Source organism: Megascapheus bottae, chromosome 31, assembly GCF_031878675.1.
Source record: "Megascapheus bottae isolate mThoBot1 chromosome 31, mThoBot2.hap1, whole genome shotgun sequence".
NCBI classification, from domain to species: Eukaryota; Metazoa; Chordata; class Mammalia; order Rodentia; family Geomyidae; genus Megascapheus; species Megascapheus bottae.
The window spans coordinates 11,282,315-11,307,755 of record NC_143539.1 but is presented as its reverse complement, the minus strand read 5'-3'; the positions used below and the strand labels follow the sequence as shown (position 1 = coordinate 11,307,755).

Below are 25,441 nucleotides of genomic sequence, written 5' to 3'. Positions count from 1 at the left end.
GAATCAGTTAGTATTTGCCAGTTATTGAGCAGGTTATCTCACCTTACATGTCTTCAGGGTTCATCCATATTTTAGAACATGTCAGAAATAACTTCCGTTTTAAGGCTAAATCCACTCAGGCACTGGTGGGTCATGCCTGTAATCCCAGCTACTCAGGAGGCTGAGATCTGAGTATAATGGTTTGAAACTCGCCTCGGCAGGGAAGTCCATAAGACTCTTCAGTTATTCACCAAAAAGGCAGGAAGTAGAGCTGTGGACCAAGTGGTAGAGCACTGACTAACCTTGAGCAGAAAAGCTCAGGGGCAGATTCAGGCCCTGAGTTCAAGTTCCAGTCAGGACACACACACACACTCCAAAACAAACCAAAAGCAACTAATCAAAGGAAAAGCTCAGATAGTTTCTGGGTGGCAGGTGAATGTTGTTGAGAATTATGTCCCTGCCTCTTGGGGTTGCTTCTGGCCTGTAAGTTAGGGGTGCCTGGGCACCTGTCACATCATCCCAGAAATCAATACCCCAGTGACTGGACAGTCTTGAATTTACATTGGAATGCCACATAGAATTAGAAGTCAAACAGTGGAAGAAAAGACTTTGTAGAAGGGCCTCCAGGCAGTGAGATGTGTCCCTGAGGGCATTAGACTCCCCTGGGCAGTGGCGAGGAAGCCTCTGAGCTAGTGTACTAGAGATAAGGTGGGCTCTGCTAAGGTCTGCTCTCTTCCTTGCTCAATTTGTAAGTCATGTTTACATGTTTGAAAAAAGTCATTCAGGTAACACTTTTGCTTTTCAGTTATTTCTCCTTCCTTCCTTCCTTCCTTCCTTCATTCCTTCCTTCCTTCCTTCCTTCCTTCCTTGCTTCCTTCCTTCCTTCCTGCCAGTCCTGGGGCTTGAACTCAGGGCCTGGGCACTGTCCTTGGGTTTTCTCAAGGCCTGTGGTCCCACTTGAGCCACGCACTTTTCTGTGTATATGGTACCAAGGAATTGAACCTAGGACTTTGTGCATGCTAAGCAAGCTCTCTACTGCCAGGCCACACTCCCAGGCCCTTCACTTATTTTTTTCAAATGTAGATTTGGGGTGTGTGGGGGGGGGAGGGTGGAGTGAATTGGTGGCTTACTGCTTGTCATCCTAGCTACTCAGGAGATGAGATCTCAGGATCAGAGTTCGAAGCTAGAGCATGGGCAGGAAAGTCCTTGAGTCTCTTATTCTCCAGTTAACCAGCAAAATGCTAGTAGTGGAGCTGTGGTTCAAGTACAATGCTAGCCCTGCGCAAAAAGAAGCTTAAGCCCTAGGACTGGCCAATGAATAAATAAATGAATAAACAACTTCGTTTCAAACTGAAATAGTTTGCATAGCACTCAGGTATTCCCTCTCTCCCTTCTTCCCTCCCTCCCTTTCTCACTACCTCTTGTTGGGAACCTGTAGTTGATTCCTTCTTTGTGAAAAGAATCAAATAAATTTTTTTTTTTTTAAATTTTGGTTGGGAGCCAGGCACGGTGGCTCTTACCTGTAATCCTAGCTACTCAGGAGGCTGAGATCTTAGGATCTCAGTTCAAAACCAACTCAGGCCCTAAAGTCCATGAGACTCTTATCTCTAATTAACCACTAGGAAACTGGAAGTGTTGCTGTGGCTCCAAAGGTAGGGCTGAAGAGCTCAGAGGACAGTGCCCAGACCCAGAATTCAAGCCCCATGACCAATTATGGAGGGGAAAATACTGTTCAACAAGGAATGTACTCATTTCCTTACTTATTTAGCTTTAACCCCCCTGTACATCACCTTTACAATAAAATTTAAACAATAAAAATCAAAAAACAAAAATTTTGATTTGTGTGTGTGTGTGTGTGTGTGTGTGTGTGTGTGTGTGTGTGTTTTGTTTCCTAGGCTAGAGACTAGAAGTCTGGGTACTGGTGCCTCAGCCTGTGGAGTGCTGGGTTCCCGATGTGTACCCCCACAGCAACAAGACCTAACTATTTTTGCTGAATTTGCTGAAAGTACACTGTGTGTACCTTGCAAGTGTCAGTTGCACATCTGCTCTGATAATTGGCAGTCCTCTTTATTTGTGCTAGTACAGGGCTTGAACTCAAGACCTGGATGCTGTCCCTTAGCTTGTTCTCAAGGCTGGCTGTCTATCCCTTGAGCCACAGTTCCATTTCTGGCTTTGGGTTGGATAATTGGAGATGAGAGTCTCACAGCCTTTCCTGACCAGACTGAGTTTTAACCTCAATCCTCAGGTTTCAGCCTCCTGAGTAGATAGGATGACAGGTGTGAGCCACCAGCGCCCAGCTCCCAGTCCATCTTTAAAGTATGTATTTCTGCTTCTGGTGCTGTCTGGCAACAGTGTCTGTCCTGGTCCCACGGATCTCCTCCCGCAGTACCTGTCCCTTTCTAAGCTGCCTCACTAAGCTGACCTCTCCCAGCTGCTTCTCCCACCTGCCCTCTGCAGGAAGAACCAGGAAGTGTTTTGGAAGTGCGTGCAGTCCAGCCAAGCACATGACCCAGAAGCATCAGAAATGAGCCTCCACTCTCCTTGCCTTCTGGCTTTACTTGAAGACACAGGTCAATACCCTCCCCTCTCCCATTGTGGTCATCTGACCAAAATAAACTCAAGGACCAGAGCCCTTCATTGTTAGGGCAAGCAGCTTCTACAGGAAAACAGCAAGGGAATTTTATTTCTGTTCTCCTTAGTAGTTAGGGATTTTACAGTTTTATCAAATTTTTTTTTTTTGTTTTGCCAGTCCTGGGCTTGAGCTCAGGGCCTGAGCACTGTCCTTGGGTTTTCTCAAGGCTAGAGCTCTACCACTTGAGCCTCAGCACCACTTCCGGCTTTTTTCTATGTATGTGGTACCGAGGAATCGAACCCGGGTCTTTGTGCATGCTAGGCAAGCACTCTACCCCTAGGCCAAACTCCCAGTGCCTAGTTTATCAAATATTATGTTAACCCTTTGTAAGCAGTGTGGTGCAGCTGAGTGCCCATGGCTAATGCCTGTCACCCTAGCCACTCAGGAGCTGAGATCTGAAGATCATAGTTTAAAGCCAGCCTAGGCAGGAAAGTACATGAGACTCTTATTTCCAGTGAACCAGTAAAGAGTCAAAGTGGAGCTGTGGCTCAAGTGGTAGAACAGTAACTAGTCTTGAGCTAAACAGCTCAGGGAGAGCATCTAGGCTTTGAGTTCAAGCCCCACGACTGGCCCCCTTGAGTATGTGAGCACTCCCCCTCGCCCCCCCCCCCCATAAAAGAAGTGTTTTATGGCATTGGAAGTGTGGCTTAGTTGAGCACTAGCCAAGGAGTGAAGTGTCAGGTTCTGAGTTTGAGTACTGATATTGGACCCGCCCCCAAAAGCGTATTAAAAAATAAAAAGTGTGCCGGGTGCCGTGGCTTTACTTCTGTAATCTTAGCAACTCAGGAGGCTGAGACCTGAGGATTATGTTTCAAAGCCAGCCTGGGCACAGACAGAAAAAAATCATGTTATGTAGATAGTGGTGTAGACAAGCAGGTTTTTGGATGTGCACTTGGAAACAACGAATTTTATCTGGGAAAAACAAAACAAAGCAAAACAAAACAAGAGGGGTATAGGAGACCTTAGAAGAAATACGTATTTATATGGCTGAATTGGTGTACTGAAACTTACTGCCTTTACTGCTGCTGCTATTTATTTGAGCTGGGTGTGTGTGTGGGGGGGGGGAGAGAATGAGAATATATGAGGGGGAGAGGAAAAAGGACGGAGAGGAAGAGCTTGAACTTTGCACCTGAGCTCTTTGTTCTTGAGTCTTTTCTTTTTCTTTTTTTTTTTTAATTGTCGGGGCAATGTATAGAGGGGTTACATTCACCAGGTAGTAGGTGTATTATAGCTCACACATTGATACCCCTTCTCATGATTTTGCCCCCATTTCTTCTTGAGTCTTTTCTTCTCAAGGCTAGTACTCTACCACTCAAACTACATCTTCGCTTCTGGCTTTTTGCTGGTTGATTGAAATGAGTCTCATGGCTTTGAACTGTGATCCTCCGATCTCAGCCTCCTGTTTGTAGTAGGATTACAGGTGCAAGCCACCAGCACCTATCTTAGTAACTTTTTTTTTTAAAAGAAATATGGCACAATAATACTTTTAGGTAATGTTTGCAAATCTGGACAGATTTGTTTCTTTAAACAAAACAAAATATTATGCCTCCATGGGAGGTCAACAAAGCGATATAATGATGCTTGATGTTTTTGCTTTGCTTTTCAAGAGTTGCTTAAAGAACCAGGCCCGCTACCATATATTTAATACAACCATACATTTTATGAACTTTTGTCAGAAGAAGTCTCCCGCCCTCCCTCCCTCCTTTCCTCTCTGTCTTCCTCCCTCCCTCCTTCCCTCCCAGTGCTGGCTGGTATTAGGGCTGGAACTCAGGGCCTGGGCATTCTCACTTAGATTTTTTTTAAATGTCGGTCGTGGGATTTGAACTCTAGGCCTGGATGTTGTCCCTGAGCTCTTCTGCTCAAGGTTACCACCTTGTCCCTGAGTCACAGCACCGCTTCCTCATTTAGCTTTTTTGCGGAAGGCTGGCACTCTACCACTTGAGCTGCACCTCTGCTTCCTGATTTGGGGAGGTGGTAAATTGAAGAAAAGAATCTCATGGACTTTCTTAACTAGACTGGCTTCAAACTATGATCCTGAGATCTTAGCTTCTTGAATAGCTAGGATTACAGGCATGAGCCACTGGCACCTGACATGATTTGTTGTTGTTTTCTTTTCATTTTAAAACCCAGCTCCGTTTGATTTTTGAATCATAGGATTTCTCCTTTTTAATTTTTTCTTTGTTAGTCAGATTGCATAGAACATCTTGGCATCTGAATACAACTGCTTGGGTTCCAGTGTTTTGAAAGGAGTTGGGGGCATGGCTCGCTCACGTAAACTCAGAAGGCCGCCGCCATTCTGCCTTCATTTCTGATGTTCAGCTGCCACCTCCAGTGAACATCTGTACAGGCATGGATTCAAAAGAAAGCCATGAGCGATCTCTGTGCCGAGGCAGCATCTGCTGGTGGAAAGTGCTCTTGGAAATTAAGACACGACTGCTGTTGGTGTCTCCTTGAAAGTTGTTCCTGGAGTGATTGTTTTAGGAAAGGAAAAGAAAGAATGGGGGGAGGTGGGGAAGCCAGGGTGTGGGGGTGTTGCCAGGAACACGTGTGCCATGGTACCAGCAACTTGCTTTTCACTCTGAAAAGCATGTGTGCCCAATTTCCATATTTACTAATTACAAAGGCTTCCTGGGAACATTAAGTAGACTATCTTCTATAACCTTTAACACCACCACTAATGGATACAGCCTAGGAAATTTCACTGAAGGTCCTTTAAATAATGTAAATGATTATGAATATGTAACTAGTTAATATGCAGCTACGAACGGATTATAATGTGGAGGTTAATGAACATTCCGCTCTTAGGGTTTTGTACTGCTTTTTCTTTTCTTTCTTTTTTTTTTTTTTTTTGTGCCTTTAGTTCAAGTCACACGTGGAGACACATGCCATAGGCTTGGAAAACATTCTGATTTTTTTTTTTTTGAATCTCATCTTTAAATGGGGCTAACTGGGAAATTTATTTTAAAAAGATTTCCATGAAGATCTCCCCCCACCTTTTTTCACTGAATTCTATTTTAGAATTAACTGCTAGATCCAATGAAGTGACTTGTATTGATGTGTAGTTAGTTTTAGCTTGCCTCTTCCAGATGTAAAGTCAGTACTCTATAATAGATTACCACTGTTATTAAGTGTTGCTCTGTGATTGATATTTAACTGCCAGATCTTCATTGGGGAACAGGCTGGTTACACTGTGTTAATGTGTAGTATGGTCGGGTATATGATTACAACATGTATTTTGGTACAGGATTGCTTGTCTTAGTATTTAAAAATGTCCCCAAAAGGAGGACACTTATTTCAGGAATTAAATGTTATAATAGAGGAATTTAGTGACAGGTCTGTCAAACCTTCTGATTGGGGGGTGAGGGTTGGGGTGTGTTCAGGAGGCGACATTCGTAGTTAGAACAGTGAGCAGAAGCCAGCGTGGTGTTAGCCAGCTCACATGGCTGTCTTTCTACATGCCCTTGACATTTGGCTCTTATCCCTTAGTTTCACTGCCTCTAAAATGGTGCTGTGTGTTCTTTGATGGCTCTTTAAATCTTACATTAATGGGTGATTTCAAAATTGGTGATTAGCAATCTGTGAAAATTGTGTTGATTTTACAGTTCCCCCTCAAAAAGAGCATTACTTTTTAAACTGTATTTCCTTCAAACTGATTACAGAGTTCCTGCTTGCTTTTGGAACATGTGGGAAATCTATCGAAACATCTCAAAGGAAAACAAATAGCTTTCATGCTTAATTCCATTGTTTTTAGAATTATAAACATAGTTTATAAAGTGGCCATGAAGTGCTTAAAATGTTATCATAATTCACTGGGGGAAAAATGAGCTGTTCAGAGCATCTCTATGCCAAGGATTTCTTCTTGAAATGTAGTAGAAAAATATCCCCGGATTCATTGTGAATACATCAGAATAAAAATTACAGGTGAAAACATTTGGAGATAATTCTGACAAAAATAAAATATTTTCAATCCTCTCATTTTTTTTCTTTTTCCTGATGAAACATAGATGTTACACTGGTTTCTTTGTTATTAATAAATTTGCGTATTCTACAAAATATGTAACATTTGTAAACAGGTCTGAAGATTGTACAAAATACTAGTTATCTTCTATCATATGTCACCTGATAGTTACCAAACGGGCTTTGTACCCAAGTATGAATTGGAAAGCTGCCATTTGTTTTGCAGTTTATCAGTCAGCATTAGAGAGTGATGATAAAGTATGCTGCTTAAAAACTCACATTCAAATCTCTGTGCATTTGACAAATAAAAATGTATAGCGAGATGCTATTAAATCTGTAAAGTCTCTGTTGCAAGCTTTCTGATATACTGATTGTGTGGAATCCTGCTTTTTTTCATGAATAGTTATCTGTTTTCATGACAGGTGGTCACTAGCTGCCAAGAGAAAATCCAGCATTGGTGAGTCAAAGATTTCATTTTATACTTTTGAAATACTGGTGGGGTCACCTACTTGTTTTTAAATAATGGAGGTGTGTGTGTGTGTGTTTGTCTCATGTGTGTGAGAGAGACTAGTAATTGAATTCTTCCAGTAATAATCTCCATTTTGAATCCCTTCAATGCTAATTTATATTGTCTTTTACCCTCTTCTGAATGAAGATGTTCCTTGATTTCCTGAAATTATATTGTGTTCATTTGTGTTTGTTGTATTTTTTTTCCCCTCTGGTAAAGAAGTTAAGATAACATTATCCAGTGGGTTTTGAGGCACATCTGAACCTAACTGATCATACATAGAGATCTGTGTGTGTTGGCAGTTTCATAGCTTTGTAAGAAGACAATAATTTGAATCAGTTGTTTAAAAATAATGGTGGAAGTATGCACGACAACATTTTTCACAAAGTTTGGAAAATCTAATTTCTTGCTTTAAAGAAAATTGTGCAATATTTAGCTTATTAAGTGAATTAAAATTTTTTTTGTTTGTAAGTAATTTATCATTTAAAAATGAGTTGTGGAAAATACAAACACAAAGAAGAATATTGAAGCCATTCATTATATTATCACTCAGAATTCATTATTTTCCTATATATATATGTGTATTATGAATTGCAAGAGCTTGCTTTATAGACTGCACTTCACTTTTTTTAGAGAGAGAAAGAAAGCATCTCTATTTTAACGTGCTAATCTATAGTTAATAGGACAGTGCTTGAAAAAAATCACATACTTTCCTACTTTACTGTTTCAGAGAAAAACGCTCAATTTAATGGTGAATAAAACCTTAACATTATGAGCCGTCACGAGGTATAGCTGTTGATCTTCAGATATCAGATTACAGTACATCCATGCTGTGTTTCTGAAGATTTTGCAGAAAAAACACCAGGAGCCGTCTTGATGATGGTTGCAGGGTTATTGCAAAATCATGGTAACTGCCCCTTTACTGGAGAGATTAAACCTCCCGTTATACACCACCAAGCATATAATATTTTAAATTTAGTTTAAGAGGCTTTTTCTTCATGCCTGAGAAATCTCCAAGGAAATAATTTATAGTTAGTGTATACTCAGTGTTTTTGGTTTAAATACACATAAACTGCAGTGGGTAAGGGGAAAATCTGTGCAGTCTTTTCTCCAGTTTCGACTACTGGCGTGCAGGAAGGAATCGCAAACCAATACCACCCACTTAGAAATAAAAATTCAGGACTTCTTCATTAATTTTCAGCAAATGCCTCGTTGTAATTGCAATTCACCACTGGTGGTGTAAGCCTGTCAACATTTCCACAGTGGCTCATTCTCTTCACACGCTTAGTCCAGGTTAAAACCCGGAGGTTTATAACCTGGCCAGAGGAAGGGTTTTTCTCTTACAGATTTGGCCAAAGCCATCCAAGTTTTAGAAGTCACTGCCAGGAGTAGTTTTTATTTTAATGCAGGAGTAGTTTTTATTTTAACGCAGGCTCGTGTCTGTCTTGGTTATGGGGAGGAAATGAGAACAGGATGTATGCCCTCAGAACAGCTGGGTTTTCACAGAAGTGGGAGCAACATTGTGCTTCTGGTTGGGTTTAGAGGAAATTCTTTTCTCTTCTACAAGGTTCTTTGAGGATATAGGCTTGTGTCCCTCCTCTCTGTTTGATACAAAATAGGCACCTAATAAGCGTTTGAAGAGATAAAAGTGAAGCTTACAGTTTACACATAGGATAGCAATGTGCAAGTCTGTAAACAGTGACAGAAAAATGTGACTTTCATTTCCTGGTAGGCCCAGGTAACCTTGATCTGCCTTTCCAGTGATTTGGAGGATCAAATCACAGAAGCTCAGCTTATTTGCCACATATATCTTTACAGAATGAGTATCCCATATTTGTACATTCCTTATTTATTTTTAATTTATTTTTAAAAAGATTTTATTAACTGACTTTTACATCATATTTCAAATGTCATGTTTAACGAACAAGTATTCAAGAAGGGAATCTATGCAATCACTGCGTTATTTATTTTTTGTGTTTTATTATCTTTAGTTGTTTAAAGGAGTTTCACTTCAACATGTTGGTTTATGAACATGATAATTCTTGGTCAATGCTTTCCCCCGCAACGCTCCCAGCCCCACCCAGCACTTCTTATTTTCTCAATTTTCATTTAAAACATTAACATTGTTTCCTCCCCCCAATTTAAATTTGCATTTTTCCTCTGAATCATTTCTGATACGGTGTAGAGACCAGACTGTTGGATCTTTAATGAGAATCTGTCACAGTATCATGACATAGCTAGAATCTCAATGACCAGTGAACAACTCACAGATTTATAATGTTCACAAATGGAAAGCAAATTATATCCATTCTCCCCCAAAACCAGGAAATTGTGCAATTCTTGAGATATTTTTATGCTCCCCTTCAGTCCTCCAGCAGTCGTTCAGTTCTTTCTCCACCGTGTCAGTATCACGGGGCTGGGTGGGAAGGGAGCGCCGGCCAGGTCGGCTCTGCTAGGGAAGGGTGGTGGTGCGGTGTTGTTGGCAGGGATCTGAGGCAAACGCAGGGGGTTCGGGTCAGGCCTGCGGCCGGCTGAACACATGGTGCTTGCTTGCCAGCCCTGGTCTGTAAGTGTCCGTCCACTCTCACACAGGGTTTTAGGCACTGCATCTCTGCCTAGTGGTACATGCGTGTGCGTGCGTGTGTGTGTGTGTGTGTGTGTGTGTGTGTGTGTGTGTGCCTGCACGCGCTCTAAAGGATTCTTTTCACTTAGGCACCTGTGATAATCTGTTTCAGAGATAATCTGAATTGTATATATTGGTGTATATACATATCTGTATTTGTATATATACATGCATGTATATATATATGAAATATATTAATATACATTAAACATATATGCTGTTATAAATGTTTACATAGTAAATACGTTAACATTAAACACTAAATGAAAATCTATATAAATGGATTAAATATATAGAAATACACGTTATATGTAATTATTAGAATGCATGTCTTATTTTAATATACATTCAGTATACATTTATATATAAAATATATGATACATTAATTACACATATGAAACATAATATTTCGCATATTAAATGTAGGTCTGAGAACAGTATTTGTAGAAAAAGTTGAAATAAATGATTTGGAACCATAGAACCTGCCCAGAAAATGAATTTAAATCCCAGATCTGGGGTAATCTACCAAATATACAGTACTTGTTCAGTTAATAACAGATACAAAGGAAACACACCTAATAGTGAGCATGGGTTTCAGAGTGTATTAATAGTGGTTTTCAATTTAGATTGCAGTAAAGGTTTAGAATGAAACTTTTTTTCTTTTCAATGACTATTTTTACCTTAACTTAGGACATAAAGTGAAGAACAGTGTTTTGTCCTTAAAATGAAAGCTGACTGTTTATTCATTTGGAGAGTCATACCTACATTTAAATCTTGTCACATTGTGACTTTGTCACCTGGCCAGATCTGCTGGCTCCTGGGCACTATTGGCTCTGCTTCACTCACTGCGTGGGGCAGGAGTGAGACCCCAGCCTGGCCCTGAGTGCACAGTACGCTCACATGTTTCCTGAGTGTATTAATTATCTTGTGAGTTTTTCATAGTCAGGCTGCTACCTGTTCATCCTGACACAGTCCTGGCTTTTTTTGAGCAGTGTGTGGCAGTTCTTCGTTATTAATACTCTAAAAGAACGATACTAAACAGTTTTGGGGCCAGGAGTTTGGCCTAGTGGTAGAGTGCTTGCCTAGCATGCACGAAGACCCAGGTTCGATTCCTCGGTACCACATACATAGAAAAAAGCTGGAAGTGGTGCTGAGGCTCAAGTGGTAAAGTGCTAAGCCTTGAGAAAGTCCAAGGACAGGGCTCAGGCCCTGAGCCCAAGCCCAGGACTGGCCAAAAAAAAAGTTCAGTTTAACTGTCAGCCCATGAGGGGTTACCTGTGCTTCAGTGGAACACCCCATCCCACATCCATCCCATGAAATGAATCTAATTCACATTCTCTTTAGAAATAATTTAGCATATATATGTGTATATATATATATATACACACACATATATATACATATACTTATATATATATATGGTGTATATTAGTATTGGGGATTGAACTTGGCTTGCTGGGCTAGCTAGCACTTGAACTACTCCCCCACTCCTGAATAGCTAGACATTGATTTAAGAGACACCAAAGAATGTAAATGATGTACACTTTCTTTATCCACTGGTCCCTAAGTTCTCATTTACCTTTTTTTGAAAGGGCTGCTATTTATCTTTTTATTTTCTACCCATTTTCTACAAATCTTGATAGAAAGCAGAGCTAGTATGTGTATTCCTGCATGCATTGTATATATTTTGCTTCCATGCTTTGAACTAAAAGGACATCAGATTGCACAGTGTTCAGTCACTACTGCTTATTGAAAGTTGTCTTCAGTTTTCTTCATTTAAATACATTTCATTGCCAGGTGCTAGTGGCTCATGCCTGTAAGCCTAGCAACTCAGGAGGCTGATATCTGATGATCACAGTTCAAAGCCAGCAAGGCAGGAAAGTCCTAGAGATACTTATCTCCATTTAACTACCAGAAAACCAGAAATGGAGCTTTGGCTCTAAATGGTAAAACACTAGCGTTGAGCATAAAGAGCTCAGGGACAGCATCCAGGCCCTGAGTTCAAGCCCCACGACCAACACTAGGAAAAAAAAAAAGCATTTCATTATATCCTGCGTCTAACTTTCAGGCTTGCCAAATACTACTTGGTGTTCTGTTTTGCTTCTCAGTAAATAATGGCTCTCGGTAAGATGATATGGCCATTGTTTTATTGCTCTGCAGTAAAACTACCTCCAAGATCAGTGGTTCAGACCACTGCCATTACATCCTAGTGTTGTCTGCCCTCTGGTTGGGTGACTTGTCAGTGATGTACGGCTGTGATGGTGGATACTGGGCCTGTGAAACCCAGGCATCCTCACCCTCCATGACGTCGTCACAGTCAGAGTAACTCACCAAAGCCAGCCAGGAGATGACCTCTCCTTTTGGAGGACTGCAGAAGAATTCATGTTCAGATTTTGTCTTTCCATGACAGGCTTGAACTCAGGAACCGGGTGCTGTCCCTTAGCTTTTTTTTGCTCAAGACTGGAGCTCTACCACTTGGATTACAGCTCCACTTCTCAACCCCCTCCCCCAGCCCCCCTCTCCTCCTTGTTAAGTGGAGATAAGACTTACAGACATTCTTGTGCAGTTTGGCTTTGGACCTTCATCCTCAGGTCTCATCGTCTTGAGTAACTAGGATTACAAGTGTGAGCAACCAGTGCCTGCTCTTTCACGTTCAGTTTTGCAGATGATTTCTACTGACTAGTTTCCAAAAGAAAGAGAGTTCTCCTCATCTGCCTGCTAGGCATTGTTTAAAATGAAAAGTTGTAAAACTACCTTGCTTCCTTTCCATTATCTTAAAAGGATTTTTAGTAAAGATATTTACAACAGGCCATGAATGTGGCTTTAGTGGTAGAGTGCAAGAGGCCCTGAGTTCGATTCCTTGGTACCATATAAACAAAAATAAATTAATATAAAAAAGATAGTTACTAGCAGGATGCAGCCTTAATGACAATATGAAGAGCTTTATTTGTTCATGTGTTTAATTTTGGAAAGGCCGTTTTAAATTTAGATAGAACATTTGGAAAGACCATGGGCATGGGATTTCTGGGAGATGGATTCAAAGAAAACTGAATAAAATACTGTTTATGGAAGAAAATAGCTGCCCGAGCTGGCTCTGAACTGTGATCCTCAGATCTCAGCCCCTGAGTAGCTAAGGTTATAGTCTCTGCTTTTGTCTGTTTTTCAGTTAGAGTCTTGTACTTTTGCTCCAGAAAGACCTCAGGCCTATATGCTACTTTTTCCTCCTAAGTATCTGGGGCTACAGGCCTGTACCACCATACTTGCTTTTCAAGCTGAAGGTTTGAAGATGAATTTTAAGAAAAATCTGAATTAGGCTTTAAAATTTTTTTTGTGGGGGGGTGTCATGGTGCTTGAACTCTGGTCCTGAGCGCTGTCCCTTGAGCCACAGCCCCACTTCCCCTTTTCTAGTGATTAATTGGAGATAAGAGTATCACGGTCTTTAATTCCCAGGCTGGCTTTGAATTGCGATCTTCAGATCTCAGCCTCCTGAGTAGCTAGGATTATAGGCGTGAACCACCACAACAGGCTTAAAATTTTTATTCTAAGTATGAAATGCTTAATTATACAATGGTAAATTTATTTATGATTCTAAAAGAAGGTTAATTCTGTCTCCCCTTTGAGTTTTAAAACATTTCATATTACTTCTTTTAGTTTCCTAATTCCACATTTATACTCAGGTTACTAAGGTCAAAGTATAAATTATTTTCTCTCCTCTCTCCCTTTCCCTCCCCCTGTGAGGACTTTCATTTTTACATTCATTTGTAAAAGAAGAGCAATATGCTGTAAAACCTGTATAGGACATAAGAAAAGTGTCAACATACATACTTACACATACAGTACACATGGATTATCTACGTGTGTATTCAGACATATAAGTAAATACACGTAATCTCATTTACTTATATATGTAAATACATATGTATGTGTGTATCTATCTATATATATATACACAGACATACACATGCATATATATGCATATATATATACATATATATATATATATTTGTGCCAGTACTGGAGCTTGAATTCAAGGCTTTGTGGTCTTGCTTCCTCCCTCCCCCCTCCCTTTAAAACTATACTCATCACTTGAGCTATGGCCCCTTTTCTGTTTCTGTTTATGGTTGTTGCTTTTCTTTCTTTCTTTATTTTCTTTTTGGTTGGTTGTAGGACTTGAACTCTGGGCCTGGTCACTGTCCCTGAGCTCTTCAGCTCAAGGCTACTGCCTTCCCCCTTAAGCCACAACGCCACTTCTGGTTTTCTGATGATTAATTGGAAATAAGAGTCTCACAGACTTTTTAGTTCCCTGACTGGCTTTGAACTGAGATCCTCAGATCTCAGCCTCCTGAGTAGCTAGGATTACAGGTTTGAGCCACCATGCCTGACCTCTTTTTTTTTTTTTTGCCAGTCCTGGGGCTTGAACTCAGGGCCTGACTCTGTCCTTGGGCTTTGCCCATGGCTAGCACTGTACCACTTGAACTACAGCACCACTTCAGCTTTTCTATGTATGCAGTACCAAGGAATAAAACCCTGGTCTTTGTGCATGCGAGGCAAGCACTCTGTCACTAGCCCAAACTCCTGGCCTGTTTTCTTTTTCTTTTGGCTGATTAATTGGAGTGAAGAGTCTCACAGACATTTTTTTTTTTTAACATAAATTTTCTTGTTTGTTTGTTTTTGTTTTTGTTTTTTTGCTAGTCCTGGGCTTGAGCTCAGGGCCTGAGCACTGTCCTTGGACTTTCTCAAGGGTAGAGCTCTACCACTTGAGCCTCAGCACCACTTCCAGCTTTTTTGTATGTATGTGGTACCAAGGAATCGAACCCGGGTCTTCGCGCATGCTAGGCAAGCACTTTAACCACTAGGCCAAACTCCCGGCCCCTCACAGACATTTTGTCTAGGCTGACTTTGAACTTTGATCCTAAAATCTCAATTCCTGAATAGCTAGGATCAGGTCACCAGTGTTTATTATTTTAACTTTTATTTTGTGTTTATTTGCTTATGTACCTATTTTTCTGCTGAAGGTGTGAATATTTCTTCTTTTCACTATTGAAAACCTCTTAAGGTGGGGGCCATGGCTCAAATGATAGAGCACCTACCTAGCACAGGCCTTACTTCAAACCCCAGTGCTACTAAAAATAAATACATTTAAAAAAAGAAGAAAACAAAAGCCCTGTGAGAGATTTCTTTTGAAGCCACCTGGGCGGTAACGGCCCTTTTCATGAGTTCTTATAGAAGCAGTGACCTGAATTACTGTTCCCAGCAACTTCCCAGAATTACTTTCTCCCTAAAATGTACTTTAAGGATAAAACGTAGAAAAATCTACATAGAGATGGGCAAAGCTCTGAATTATGGTGTGATACAAGCAGAGACTGATGCAAATATTTCCCCTCCACCTATTGATTTGTAACTGGAATATTAATCAATTGCTGAAAATTAGGAAGATCTAAAGAACATAAAAACTCACCCATAAGCTCATCACATAAAATTAACTGACCTAAGAAGTTTGGGGTATTTCCAAATTACACTGTGTGTTTTTAGGCAATTTTAAACTTTTGACTTTGAATTTGCATCTGATGTATTCTTAGAGTGTTATTACAGATGAAGAAACACGCCCCATGATGATTGACAGCACAGTGCTATTGACGTCCTGCAAATCCATTTGGGTTTTTAATGAGTATTCCTTCCCACCAGATGGTGGGAAACAGCAGTGTAGGTTCTTATTTCAAGAATAGTTTTTCGTTTTTGGCTAAAAGTAAAACTGGCATTTGCTCTTGTGCTCTGGAAGCTGAGATCAGCAGGATCAGAGTTCAAGGCCAGCCAGTGCAAAAATGTAGCAATATACAATCTCAGTTCAATAACGTGGGTATGATGGTATGTGCTTGTAATCCTTTGTAGTAACAAGATTTGCCCAAGGCCAGTCCAGCCCTGGGCAAAAAGCACAAGGCTCTACCTGAAACGTAGCAAAAGCATAGAAGGTCAGGCATGGCTCCATTGGTATCACCCAAAAAACAAATTCAAGCAAACAAACAAAAAATACAGAGGACGTGTGTGTGTGTGTGTGTGTGTGTGTGTGTGTGTGTGTGTGTGTAAACAAGCAGTTTATCACTCCTTGCTTTAGAAATGAAGGCACCTGGGCTGGGAATTTGGCCTAGTGGTAGAGTGCTTGCCTAGTATGCACGAAGACCCAGGTTCGATTCCTCGGTACCACATACTTAGCAAAAAGCCAGAAGTGGTGCTGTGGCTCAAGTGGTAGAGCCCTAGCCTTGTGAAAATCCAGGGACAGTGCTCAGGCCCTGAGCCCAAGCCCAGGACTGGCAAAAAAAAAAAAAAAAAAAGAAGACACCTTGCCTAAACTTTATATTCCTCTGTTTCCTTCATTTCAGAGGTGATTACTTAGGGCTCATTCAGGCCAGTGGGTCTTTAATATAAAGGATGGGCTGCCACAGTTTGAAAGGGCTACATTTGTGGGTGATCCCTGTGCCATATGGTATAAGGCTCAGTTGCAGAGGAGGTGTGAAATAAATAGTTGATGAACTGAAGGCAGGGTTGTCTTGGATGCTTCATAAGAAGTTCTAGATGCTCCATAAATAACCTGTAAAGGTCATATATTGACGCATATGTACTTCAGATTCTGGGTTTCCTTAAAAAGGAAAAATTAACTGTCTCAGATTAGCTCAGACATGAACACATTACCTTTTTTCCCTTATAAACACTTCTTTTTTTGTTGTTTGTTTTGTTTATCATGTTAGAGGAGACGAGAGCCAGAGGAAACTTTTGCTGAGGGGAGAAAAGTTAAAATTTTACTGTCTTTTTTTTTTAAAAAAAAATAAAGTTAACTCACATCTTATTATAACCAGAAAATTTATTGGATTTTTAAAAATTGTTAAGGTGGAGGTTATGTCTCTTACTTCTGCAACAAGGATATAGAACTTTTTTTTTTCATTACAAGATTTCTATGAGAAGGATTACAAATGAATCCTTTTCTTACTCTTATCCCCTTTTATATATGATGCAAAAAAATCTTCAAACATATTGCAGAGTTGAAAGACTCATGTGGGTGAACCTTGATTATATGTTATCCATACCGTAATCCATTAATCCTTGAGGTTCAAAGTAAGTGATATACATCAGTCTGTTCTGCCTTTAATACTTGCGCACACACCTCATTGAACTTACTCTCTTCTCTAACTGTGTTTCCCACAGGCTCTGTCTGAGCTTAGCCCTTCCCTCCTGGTTCCATAGCTATGGCGCCTCCGTAGCTGGTTTGTAGATTGGATCAGTGAGGTCAAATGGAGACTGCAAAGTTCCTTAACATTCCTTTCACTGCACATTGCATGAAGCTATTTAGTATGAATTCCATCTTATTTATTAGATACGGTTTTCAGACTCAGAAGTGAAGAGTGACTTAATTTAGAAGGATTGAATATGGTGAAATCCAAACCAGGTGCCAGTGACTCACATCTGTAATCTTAGCTGCTCAGGAAGCTGAGATCTTGAGGATACTGGTTTAGACCAGCGCAGGCAGGAAAGTCCCTCAGAGTCTTATCTCCACTTAACTAGCAAAAAGCCAGACTTGGGAGTGTGGTTCATGTGGTAGAGCACTAGCCGTGAGCAAAAAAGGTCAAGGTACCACCTGAGCTCTGAGTTCAAGCCCAGTACCAATATCCTTACCTCCCCCCTCCACCCAAAAAAGCAAATAAGCCCCCCCCCTCAAAAAACATTGTGAAGCCAAACATGTGGTCTGTACATGTAAGGAGGGTCAAAATGCTTTTTCTGACTGCATCTGAGTTTGCTTTACATCTGAAAAAATACTGTTGTAAATAATTATCTCTTTTGGCCCATGTGTTTTATTTTATTTTATTTTTTTTTGCCAGTCCTAGGCTTGAGCTCAAGGCCTGAGCACTGTCCTTGGACTTTCTCAAGGCTAGAGCTCTACCATTTGAGCCTCAGCACCACTTCCAGCTTTTTTTCTGTGTATGTGGTACTGAGGGGTCTAATCCGGCTCTTCGTGCATGCTAGGCAAGCACTCTACCACTAGGCCAAACTCTTGGCCCCATAAGTTTTAATATGATTACATTGTCCAAAGGTCAGTTATGTTACCAAGCAACAAAATAGAAAAAAAAAAAAGTTCAAAGTTTAGCGTCAGGCTGGGCACCAGTGGATAACACCTGTAATCCTAGCTACTCTGGAGGCTGAGGCTCCTGAGGCTCTGTTCAAAGCCACTTTAGAGAAGGGACAGTCCTGGAGACTCTCCAGTGAGCCACTGCAGAAAGGCAGGAGTGGAGCTCTATCCTTGAGCAAAGAAATTCGGGGGCAGCATCCAGGCCCTGAATTGAGAACCCCAAAAAGTAAACAAATGGTCAGCACTAGTAAAGATCTCCTACGTTTCCAACACTTACCACTCATTCTAAATGCATAGGCATTGTGATCTTTAATGGGGTTATTGAAGCGCTGTGTCTCAAAGGATTCCCAAGAGGTCACATTTTGATCAGTGCTTGGTCCAGGCTGCGCCGTTCTGACAGGAGAACGGAGTACCTCAGGCCTGATTCTCTCCAGAGCACTGCCGGCCTCCTGCTGCCTCCTTTCAGAACCCCTTTCTGCCTGGGCTGCATTTAAATTACCTTCCCCTTTATTTTTATTTTCTTTTCTATTTTTAGTTAACTGTTCAGAACTTAGAAATAGCAATTCCCACTGTAAACTGTTCTCAAGTGCATCTACTTTTTTTTTATATGTTGTTCTAGAGAGACTTATTAATGATAAGCTTAAAACTGATTTAAAATATTGACATTGATCCTGGTATTACCTCTGTTTGAAATTTTTGTTCTCCTAATGTACAAAGCAATTTTCTTTTTCCTATCAGCTCTCCCTTTCCAGGTATAAAATTACTTGTACAAGGCATGTCGAATGTTTACTGCTCCTTAGTCAGAGAGACTGAGAGGCAGCTTGCAGTCCTTGAGCATGTGCAGACTCATGTCTAGAGAATCAGTGGCCTACTAGTTGAATGCAGGTAGACCAGAACTATCTCTGAACAGGAAGGGTGGCGCCATAGTGATTTTATTTATTATTATTATTATTATTATTATTATTATTATTTTTGCCAGTCCTGGGGCTTCAGGGCCTGAGCACTGTCCTTGGGCTTTCCTCAAGACTATAGTGTTCTAACACTTCCGGCTTTTCTATGTATGTGGTACTGAGGAATCGAACCCAGGTCTTTATGCATGCTAGGCAAGCTCTCTACCATTAGGCCAAACTCCTGACCCATAGTGATCTTTCTCCTTCCTTCCCTCCCTCCCTCCCTTCTTTCGTTCTTTGTTGTGGGGCTTGAACTATGGGCCTGGGTGCTGTCCCTGACCTCCAAGGCTACTACCTTATCCCCTGGAGCCATCGAACCACTTCCTGTTTTCTAGTGGTTAATTGGAGATAAGAGTCTCAGGGACTTTAGTGCCCAGGCTGGCTTTGAACCATGATCCTCAGATCTCAGCCTCCTTGAGTAGCTAGGATTTCAGGATTGAGCCACCGCTCTTGGCTTTTCATTTATTATTATTTATTATTTATTTTTATTTTTTTGAGGGTCATAGGGCTTGAACTCAGCCTGGATGTTGTCCCTGAGCTGTTCAGCTCAAGGCTACCGCCCTACCCTTGAGCCAAACCTACTTCCCATTTTCTTGAGGTTAATTGGAGATAAGAGTCGTTTGTGCCTGGGCTTGCTTTGAACTTTGATCTTCAGATCTCAGCCTCCTGAGAAGGTAGGATTACAGGCATGAGCTACCGTGCCCGTCTTTCATTCTTTTTTAAGATTAAAAAAAAAAAAAAGTCAGTATTCCACACATGTGCTGTCCGTTCTGTCATATGGAAGCACTGGCCCAAATCTGTACTTCCTAGACATTCTCCTGTTGATCACTCAAGCCAGCCTCTCCAAAAAGAAATTTGTTTACAGTCCCATGGAGTGGCTTAATGGGTGACAGGTCTTCCCTGCAAGCTGTAGAATTGGCGTTTCTGGGACTTTCCTAGGGAAAGCAGGTACTTAATGCTCAGCAGGGTGCTCAGTCCTTTTTACTTTTCTCTTGAACCTGTGAGGTCCTTGGGTACTGTCCCCTAGAAGCCTTATGCAATGGAAGGTGTAAGATTTGCTGGCCTCTGTGGGTGAAGTAGTACAGTTCACATCTGATTTCACAGCTGTATGCTTTCAGGTATATAGCATCGTAAAGCTTTTGGCCGCTTTACCTATGCAACAATTTATGCAGAAGGAATTTTTTTTTCCTACCCTTAAATAAAATAAATGACATTTCACTCTATTGTATTTGTAGACAAGCCCCCCACCTTTTTTTTTAGATTTTTGGGAGGAAGCTCATATAAATCCACTTGTACAATGAAACATGTACATTTCCTTAAAAGAACAAAGTCAGAAGATCTAGGTTAAATGCATTGCCTGACTTACCTGATCCAGGAGATCTGATTTCCTCTCCTTCCTGCTGCCTCTTTTGTGAGACACACATGTCAGTGACATCTCTTGCATCACCAATCTTTTTAGGCTAAATAATAGCAATATAACTGTGAAGTTCCTTAATATCTTAATAGTATGATTATTTTAAATAAGTGGGCCGCAGTTACTGCAAAGACACAAAGGAATAAGTTGAAAGTAGTCCAACGATGCTTAGAACATAGGTATTTTATTGTATTGGGAGAGATTATGTTGTACCTTAATCCTTATTTCATTTCTGTGGTATCCACATGTTCACATAAATTACTTGGTGAATTGTGTGTGTGTGTGTGTGTGTGTGTGTGTGTGTGTGTGTGTGTGTGTGAATAATGGGTGCCATTCTGCTTATAGATTTAGACCTCTGGTTTTGCTTGCACCCACAGAATCACATTCTGTACATGAGGGAAATCAGTGTTAACTCTCTTTTGATGCCATACAGCCAGATTGAAGTGCTGTTTTTATATTACTTTTGCCTAATTTCTCCTACCCCCTGCTAGAATATTTTTTTTTTTAAATCTCCCCTTAATCACATTAGTATGGATCATTGAAGAGGTGATGACACCTCATTTCTCATCCTCAAGTTTCCTGATAAGAGCCTGAACCACCAGCTCCTATTTTGTGTGTTCATGGTTCCTACCTCACAGCCAGAGTGTAGCCAGTGTTCTTCCCCCCTCTTTCTCTCTCTCTCTGTCTCCCTCCTTCCCTCCCTCCCTCCCTCCCTCCCAGTCCTGGACTTGAGCTCAGGAACTTAGCACTGTCCTTGAACTTTCTCAAGGCTAGAGCTCTACCACGAGCCTCAGCACCACTTGTGGTACCGAGGAATGAAACCCGGGTCTTCGTACATGCTAGGCGAGCACTTGTACCACTAGGCCAAACTCCCGGCTCCTCTCCTTTTCTTCTCTTGCCCTTCATTTCTCCATGTGACTTAGTCCCGATGATTCTCCAACTTAGCAAACACTTAAGTGTCAAGACATGTGAATGTCCAACTTCCACCAAGTCTTAATTCTTGAGCAAATACATGGGAGAATAATGCCATTGCCAAACTTGGTGAAAATAGAAATTCAACACACACACACACACACACACACACACACACACACACGCCTGTAAATGACTACAATTCGGCTTCGGATTAGTTTGTACTGCTGTTGTTGCGTGTGCTCCTCACGTGTGGTGTTTTGGGTCCACAGGGAGAAGGTAGATGACGACTACAGTGCTCTTCAGGAGAGACTCAGCACCTTGCCTGATAAGTTGTCCTACAACATCATGGTATGTTGAGGGTACTTTCTGGTTTTTACAGGCGGTATTGGGGCTTGAACTCAGGGGCTGGGTGCTGTCCTTGAGCTTTCTGCTGAGAACTAGAACTGTACCATTTGTGCCGTAGCTCCTCTTGTGTCTTGCTGCTGCTTCATTACAGATAAGTGTCTCATGGACTTTCCTGCCTGGGCTAGCTTTGAACCGTCACTTTCAGATCACCTCCTGAGTAGTTGGGGTGCCAGGTGTGAGCTCCTGGCCATGTATACTTCTTTAAAAGTACTAACTTGTTGCTTACAAACATACCAACAGAAGAGTTGTGGGAGTATGTGTATCAGTTCACACGGCCCAGGTGACTGACACAAGTTGGTTTCGTTACATCTTAGGACAGCATAATCAAAGTGGCAGTCATTCATACTTGCTTTTCTTTTTTCCCCCATAGGTACAGGATTTTACACTATCGTGACGTATGTGTTAGCTTATGATCTGACATATTTGCTGGGCAAACTTAACTACATAAAACACTAATTACAAGAATGTGGTTCTTCGCCATTTCCTGTTCGCCAGAGCTGGAATAGGCCATAATGTTTTGTCACAGAATGCAATCGTAGAACATTGATTTTTATGTAGGAAGGCGCTACTCATTTCCGTCTTAATGGTCTTCATCTGATGTAGTGATGGGTTCCCAGGTCCTGGCTGAGTCCTCGGCTGTGTGGAGAACCTTCCTCGAGGACGCTGCCTCTGGTTATGTCTGCCCAGACGATCTGTCAGTGCCACGGGCTACGCTCCTTGATGCTTTACAAAATGTGACTCTTTGTCATATTAGAAATCGTTTTCAGGGCCGGGAGTTTGGCCTAGTGGTTAAAGTGCTTGCCTAGCATGCATGAAGACCCGGGTTCAATTCCTCGGTACCACATACATAGAAAAAAGCCAGAAAAAAGCCAGAAGTGGTGCTGAGGCTCAAGTGGTAGAGCTCTAGCCTTGAGAAAGTCCAAGGACAGTGCCCTGAGCTCAAGCCCAGGACTGGCCAAAAAAAAAAAAAAAAAAAGAAATCGTTTTCAGTGTTCTCCACTGACAGTATTTCACTACTGTTTTGCTTTCATCTATACTTAAGAACTAACAAATATCTCAAAATACAAAATGTAAATGATAAAAATAAGTGTAAGAAATATTCCTAAAGCAATACTACTTTCTTTAAGATGCGTGTGTAAATAAGGCACAAAGTTGTTTTCCTGTCATTTTGTTATTTTTGGTGTTTGTTAGGGTGCTGTCTCTGAGCTTTTTCACCTAAGAGATAAAAGTCTCACCGACTTTACTGTCCATGCTGGCTTCAAACCATGATCCTCAGATTTCAGCCTTTTGAATAGCCAGGATTACAAGTATGAGCCACCAACACCCAGCCTGGTTTTTGTTAATATTGATTTATGCACTAGAAACAATTTCCTCTTGACTTTACTGGTGAAATTTTAACATAATGTTAAATGTCTTTAAATCCATGTTATTTTTTTCACAGAATATCCATAAGAAAGACTTCCATAGTGATGCAGGGGCCTTCAATATGGCTTTAAAATCCATTTCTTTTTAGTGTTTCAAACATTTTATTGGGGCTGGGAGTTTGGCCTAGTGGTAGAGTGCTTGCCTAGCATGCACGAAGACCCGGATTCAATTCCTTGGTACCATATACATACAAAAAAAAAAGCTAGAAGTAGTGCTGTGGCTCAAGTGGTAGAGCTCTAGTCTTGAGAAAGCCCGAGGACAGTGCTTAGTTCCTGAGCTCAAGGCCCAGAACTGGCAAAAAAAAAAAAAACAACAAAAACATTTTGTCTTTTTTTTTTCTTTTTAAACAATAGGTACCTTTTGGCCCCTTTGCCTTCATGCCAGGAAAGCTTGTTCACACCAATGAAGTCACTGTTTTACTAGGGGACAACTGGTTTGCAAAGTGCTCAGCCAAGCAGGCCGTGGGATTAGCGGAGCACCGGAAAGAACGTAAGTACCGCCTGTAAATCAGATGGTGTGCCGGCTCACGAATTGTGTGGTGGATAGACTGATCCCTACCAGAGCTACCTCTGAGAAGTGAGGATTACAGAAGGAATAAGCCTTCCCCAGGGGCCAGAAGGCAGGCTCAGTGTGCCACCCTTTGTGTTAAAAGCTTATATTTTTGCCATAATTGCCTTTCTACTCAACCCCCTCTCACCCCCCCAGAGCCTAGGTGCTGTTCCTGAGGGTTTTTTTTTTTTTGCTGAAGGTTAGCACTTTACCCCTTAGAGCCACAGTTCCACTTCTGATGTTTGGGTGGTTAACTAGAGATAAGAATTCTTCAGACTTGCCAGCCTGCGCTGACTTCAAGCCTCAATCCTTAGATCTCAGCTTCTTGAGGTGTGAACCACCAGTGCTCATCTCACAGTTTATTTACTTACGTTATTATGGAGTGGCATGAGCGTTATTGGCCATACTCTTGTGTGAGGTAAGACCCAGCCATTGGCTTGTTCATGGACCAGCACAATTAGGCTGTAAAGTGAAGTGCACATGGCAGCTGGGACAATTCCTTCACACTGGTCTGTGTAGGGTTCAGTCCTTCATCGGTTTCTGTGACTTCACAGCATGGACTTGATCCCCTCACGGCTGGTCTCCTGCACAGTTGGTCTTGCTTTTTCTAGCATTTCGTGCAAGTGGAATCATAAATTTTGGGAGAGTGGTGACCTAAATGCTTATTGTACTGCCTTGGCTGGACCGTTATGAGCATGGGGGTTCATTCTTTATCTATTGATAAAAAAGGTTTTATTGCATGTGTGTACACATAGTCTGTTAATTGTGTTCTATTGTGCGTATGCACAAAGCGTTTGTCGAATGTGTTTCATTGCATGTATGCACATGTTGTCTGTCCTTTGTATTTCATTGCCTGTGTGCACACATCTGTCAATTTTGTTTAATTGTGTGTGTACACACACCTGTCATTTTGTGTTCCATTATGTGTACTCACACATCTTGTCGATTGTGTTCCATGATGCGTGCATAGTCTGTTGTGTTTCATGGCATGAGTGTACACGTCTGTCAGTTGTGTTTCATTGTGTGTATGCACATGTCTGTTGATTGTGTTCTGTGGCATGTGTGCGCATGTCTGCTCACAGCTGAAGGACATCTGTGTTGCTTGCACTGCTCAGCAGTTATAAGTGGGGCTGCTCTGACATAATGTGCAAGCTTTTTTTTTTTCTCCTTTTTTGGTCAGTCATAAGGCTTGAATTCTGGGCCTGGGCACTGCCCCTGAGCTCTTCAGCACAAGGCTAGTGCTCTACCACGTGAGCCACAGTGCCACTTCCAGTTTTCTGATAGTTAATTGGAGTTAGGAGTCTCATGGTCTTTTGTGCCTGGGCTGGCTTTGAACTGTGATCCTCAGATCTTAGCCTCCTGAGTAGCTAGGGTTACAGGGTCAGCCATTGGAGCCCAGCAATGTGCAAGTTTCTGTGTGAACATGATTTTGGTCATTCTAGGTCAGTGCCCACATCAGGACTACTGTGTCCTATAGAAAATGGAAGTTCAGTTTTAAAGTTCAGTTTTCCAAACTGTTTGACAGTTTTCACACTACTTTCCACTGTTGGATCTTTACAGTTTTGGTAGTTTTTAACCTTGCCAGAGCTTCAACAGCTTTATTACTATACTGTTATTAGTTGTTTTGTCTTTGTGCCAATGCAGGGACCTGGTGCTGTTCCTAAGCTTTTGTGGTCATGGTTAGTGCTACTACTTGAGTCACAACTCTGCTTCCAGCTTTTTGGTGCTTGGGAAAACTTTTTTTTTTCTTTTTAGTGTTACTGGTATTGAACTCAGGGTCTCCTGCTTGCTAGACATGTTCGAACTCGTAATAAACGACCCTTGCTTCTTTGCTTTGACTTCGGCTTCTGGTGGTTCTTTTGGGGTCCTAGGAATTCGGGTACAACACTTGGACTTTCTTAAGGCTTGAACTCTACCACTTGAGCCTCAGCATCACTTCCGGCTTTTTTTCCCCTATGTATGTGATAT

The 25,441-nt window shown here is 41.4% G+C and overlaps 1 protein-coding gene across 2 annotated transcripts in view; it reads left to right on the top strand.

The window, feature by feature from the left end:
* Uri1 (URI1 prefoldin like chaperone) overlaps window positions 1-25,441 on the top strand; it is a 56,174-nt gene that overhangs the window by 15,006 nt on the left and 15,727 nt on the right. For both annotated transcript variants that reach the window (XM_090322162.1, XM_090322161.1), the window contains exons 2-4: window positions 6,991-7,025; window positions 21,364-21,442; window positions 23,278-23,413. In XM_090322162.1, coding sequence (XP_090178288.1) covers window positions 21,440-21,442; window positions 23,278-23,413 — 139 coding nt within the window. In that variant the 5' untranslated portion in view covers window positions 6,991-7,025; window positions 21,364-21,439. The remainder of the gene's footprint in view (window positions 1-6,990; window positions 7,026-21,363; window positions 21,443-23,277; window positions 23,414-25,441) is intronic.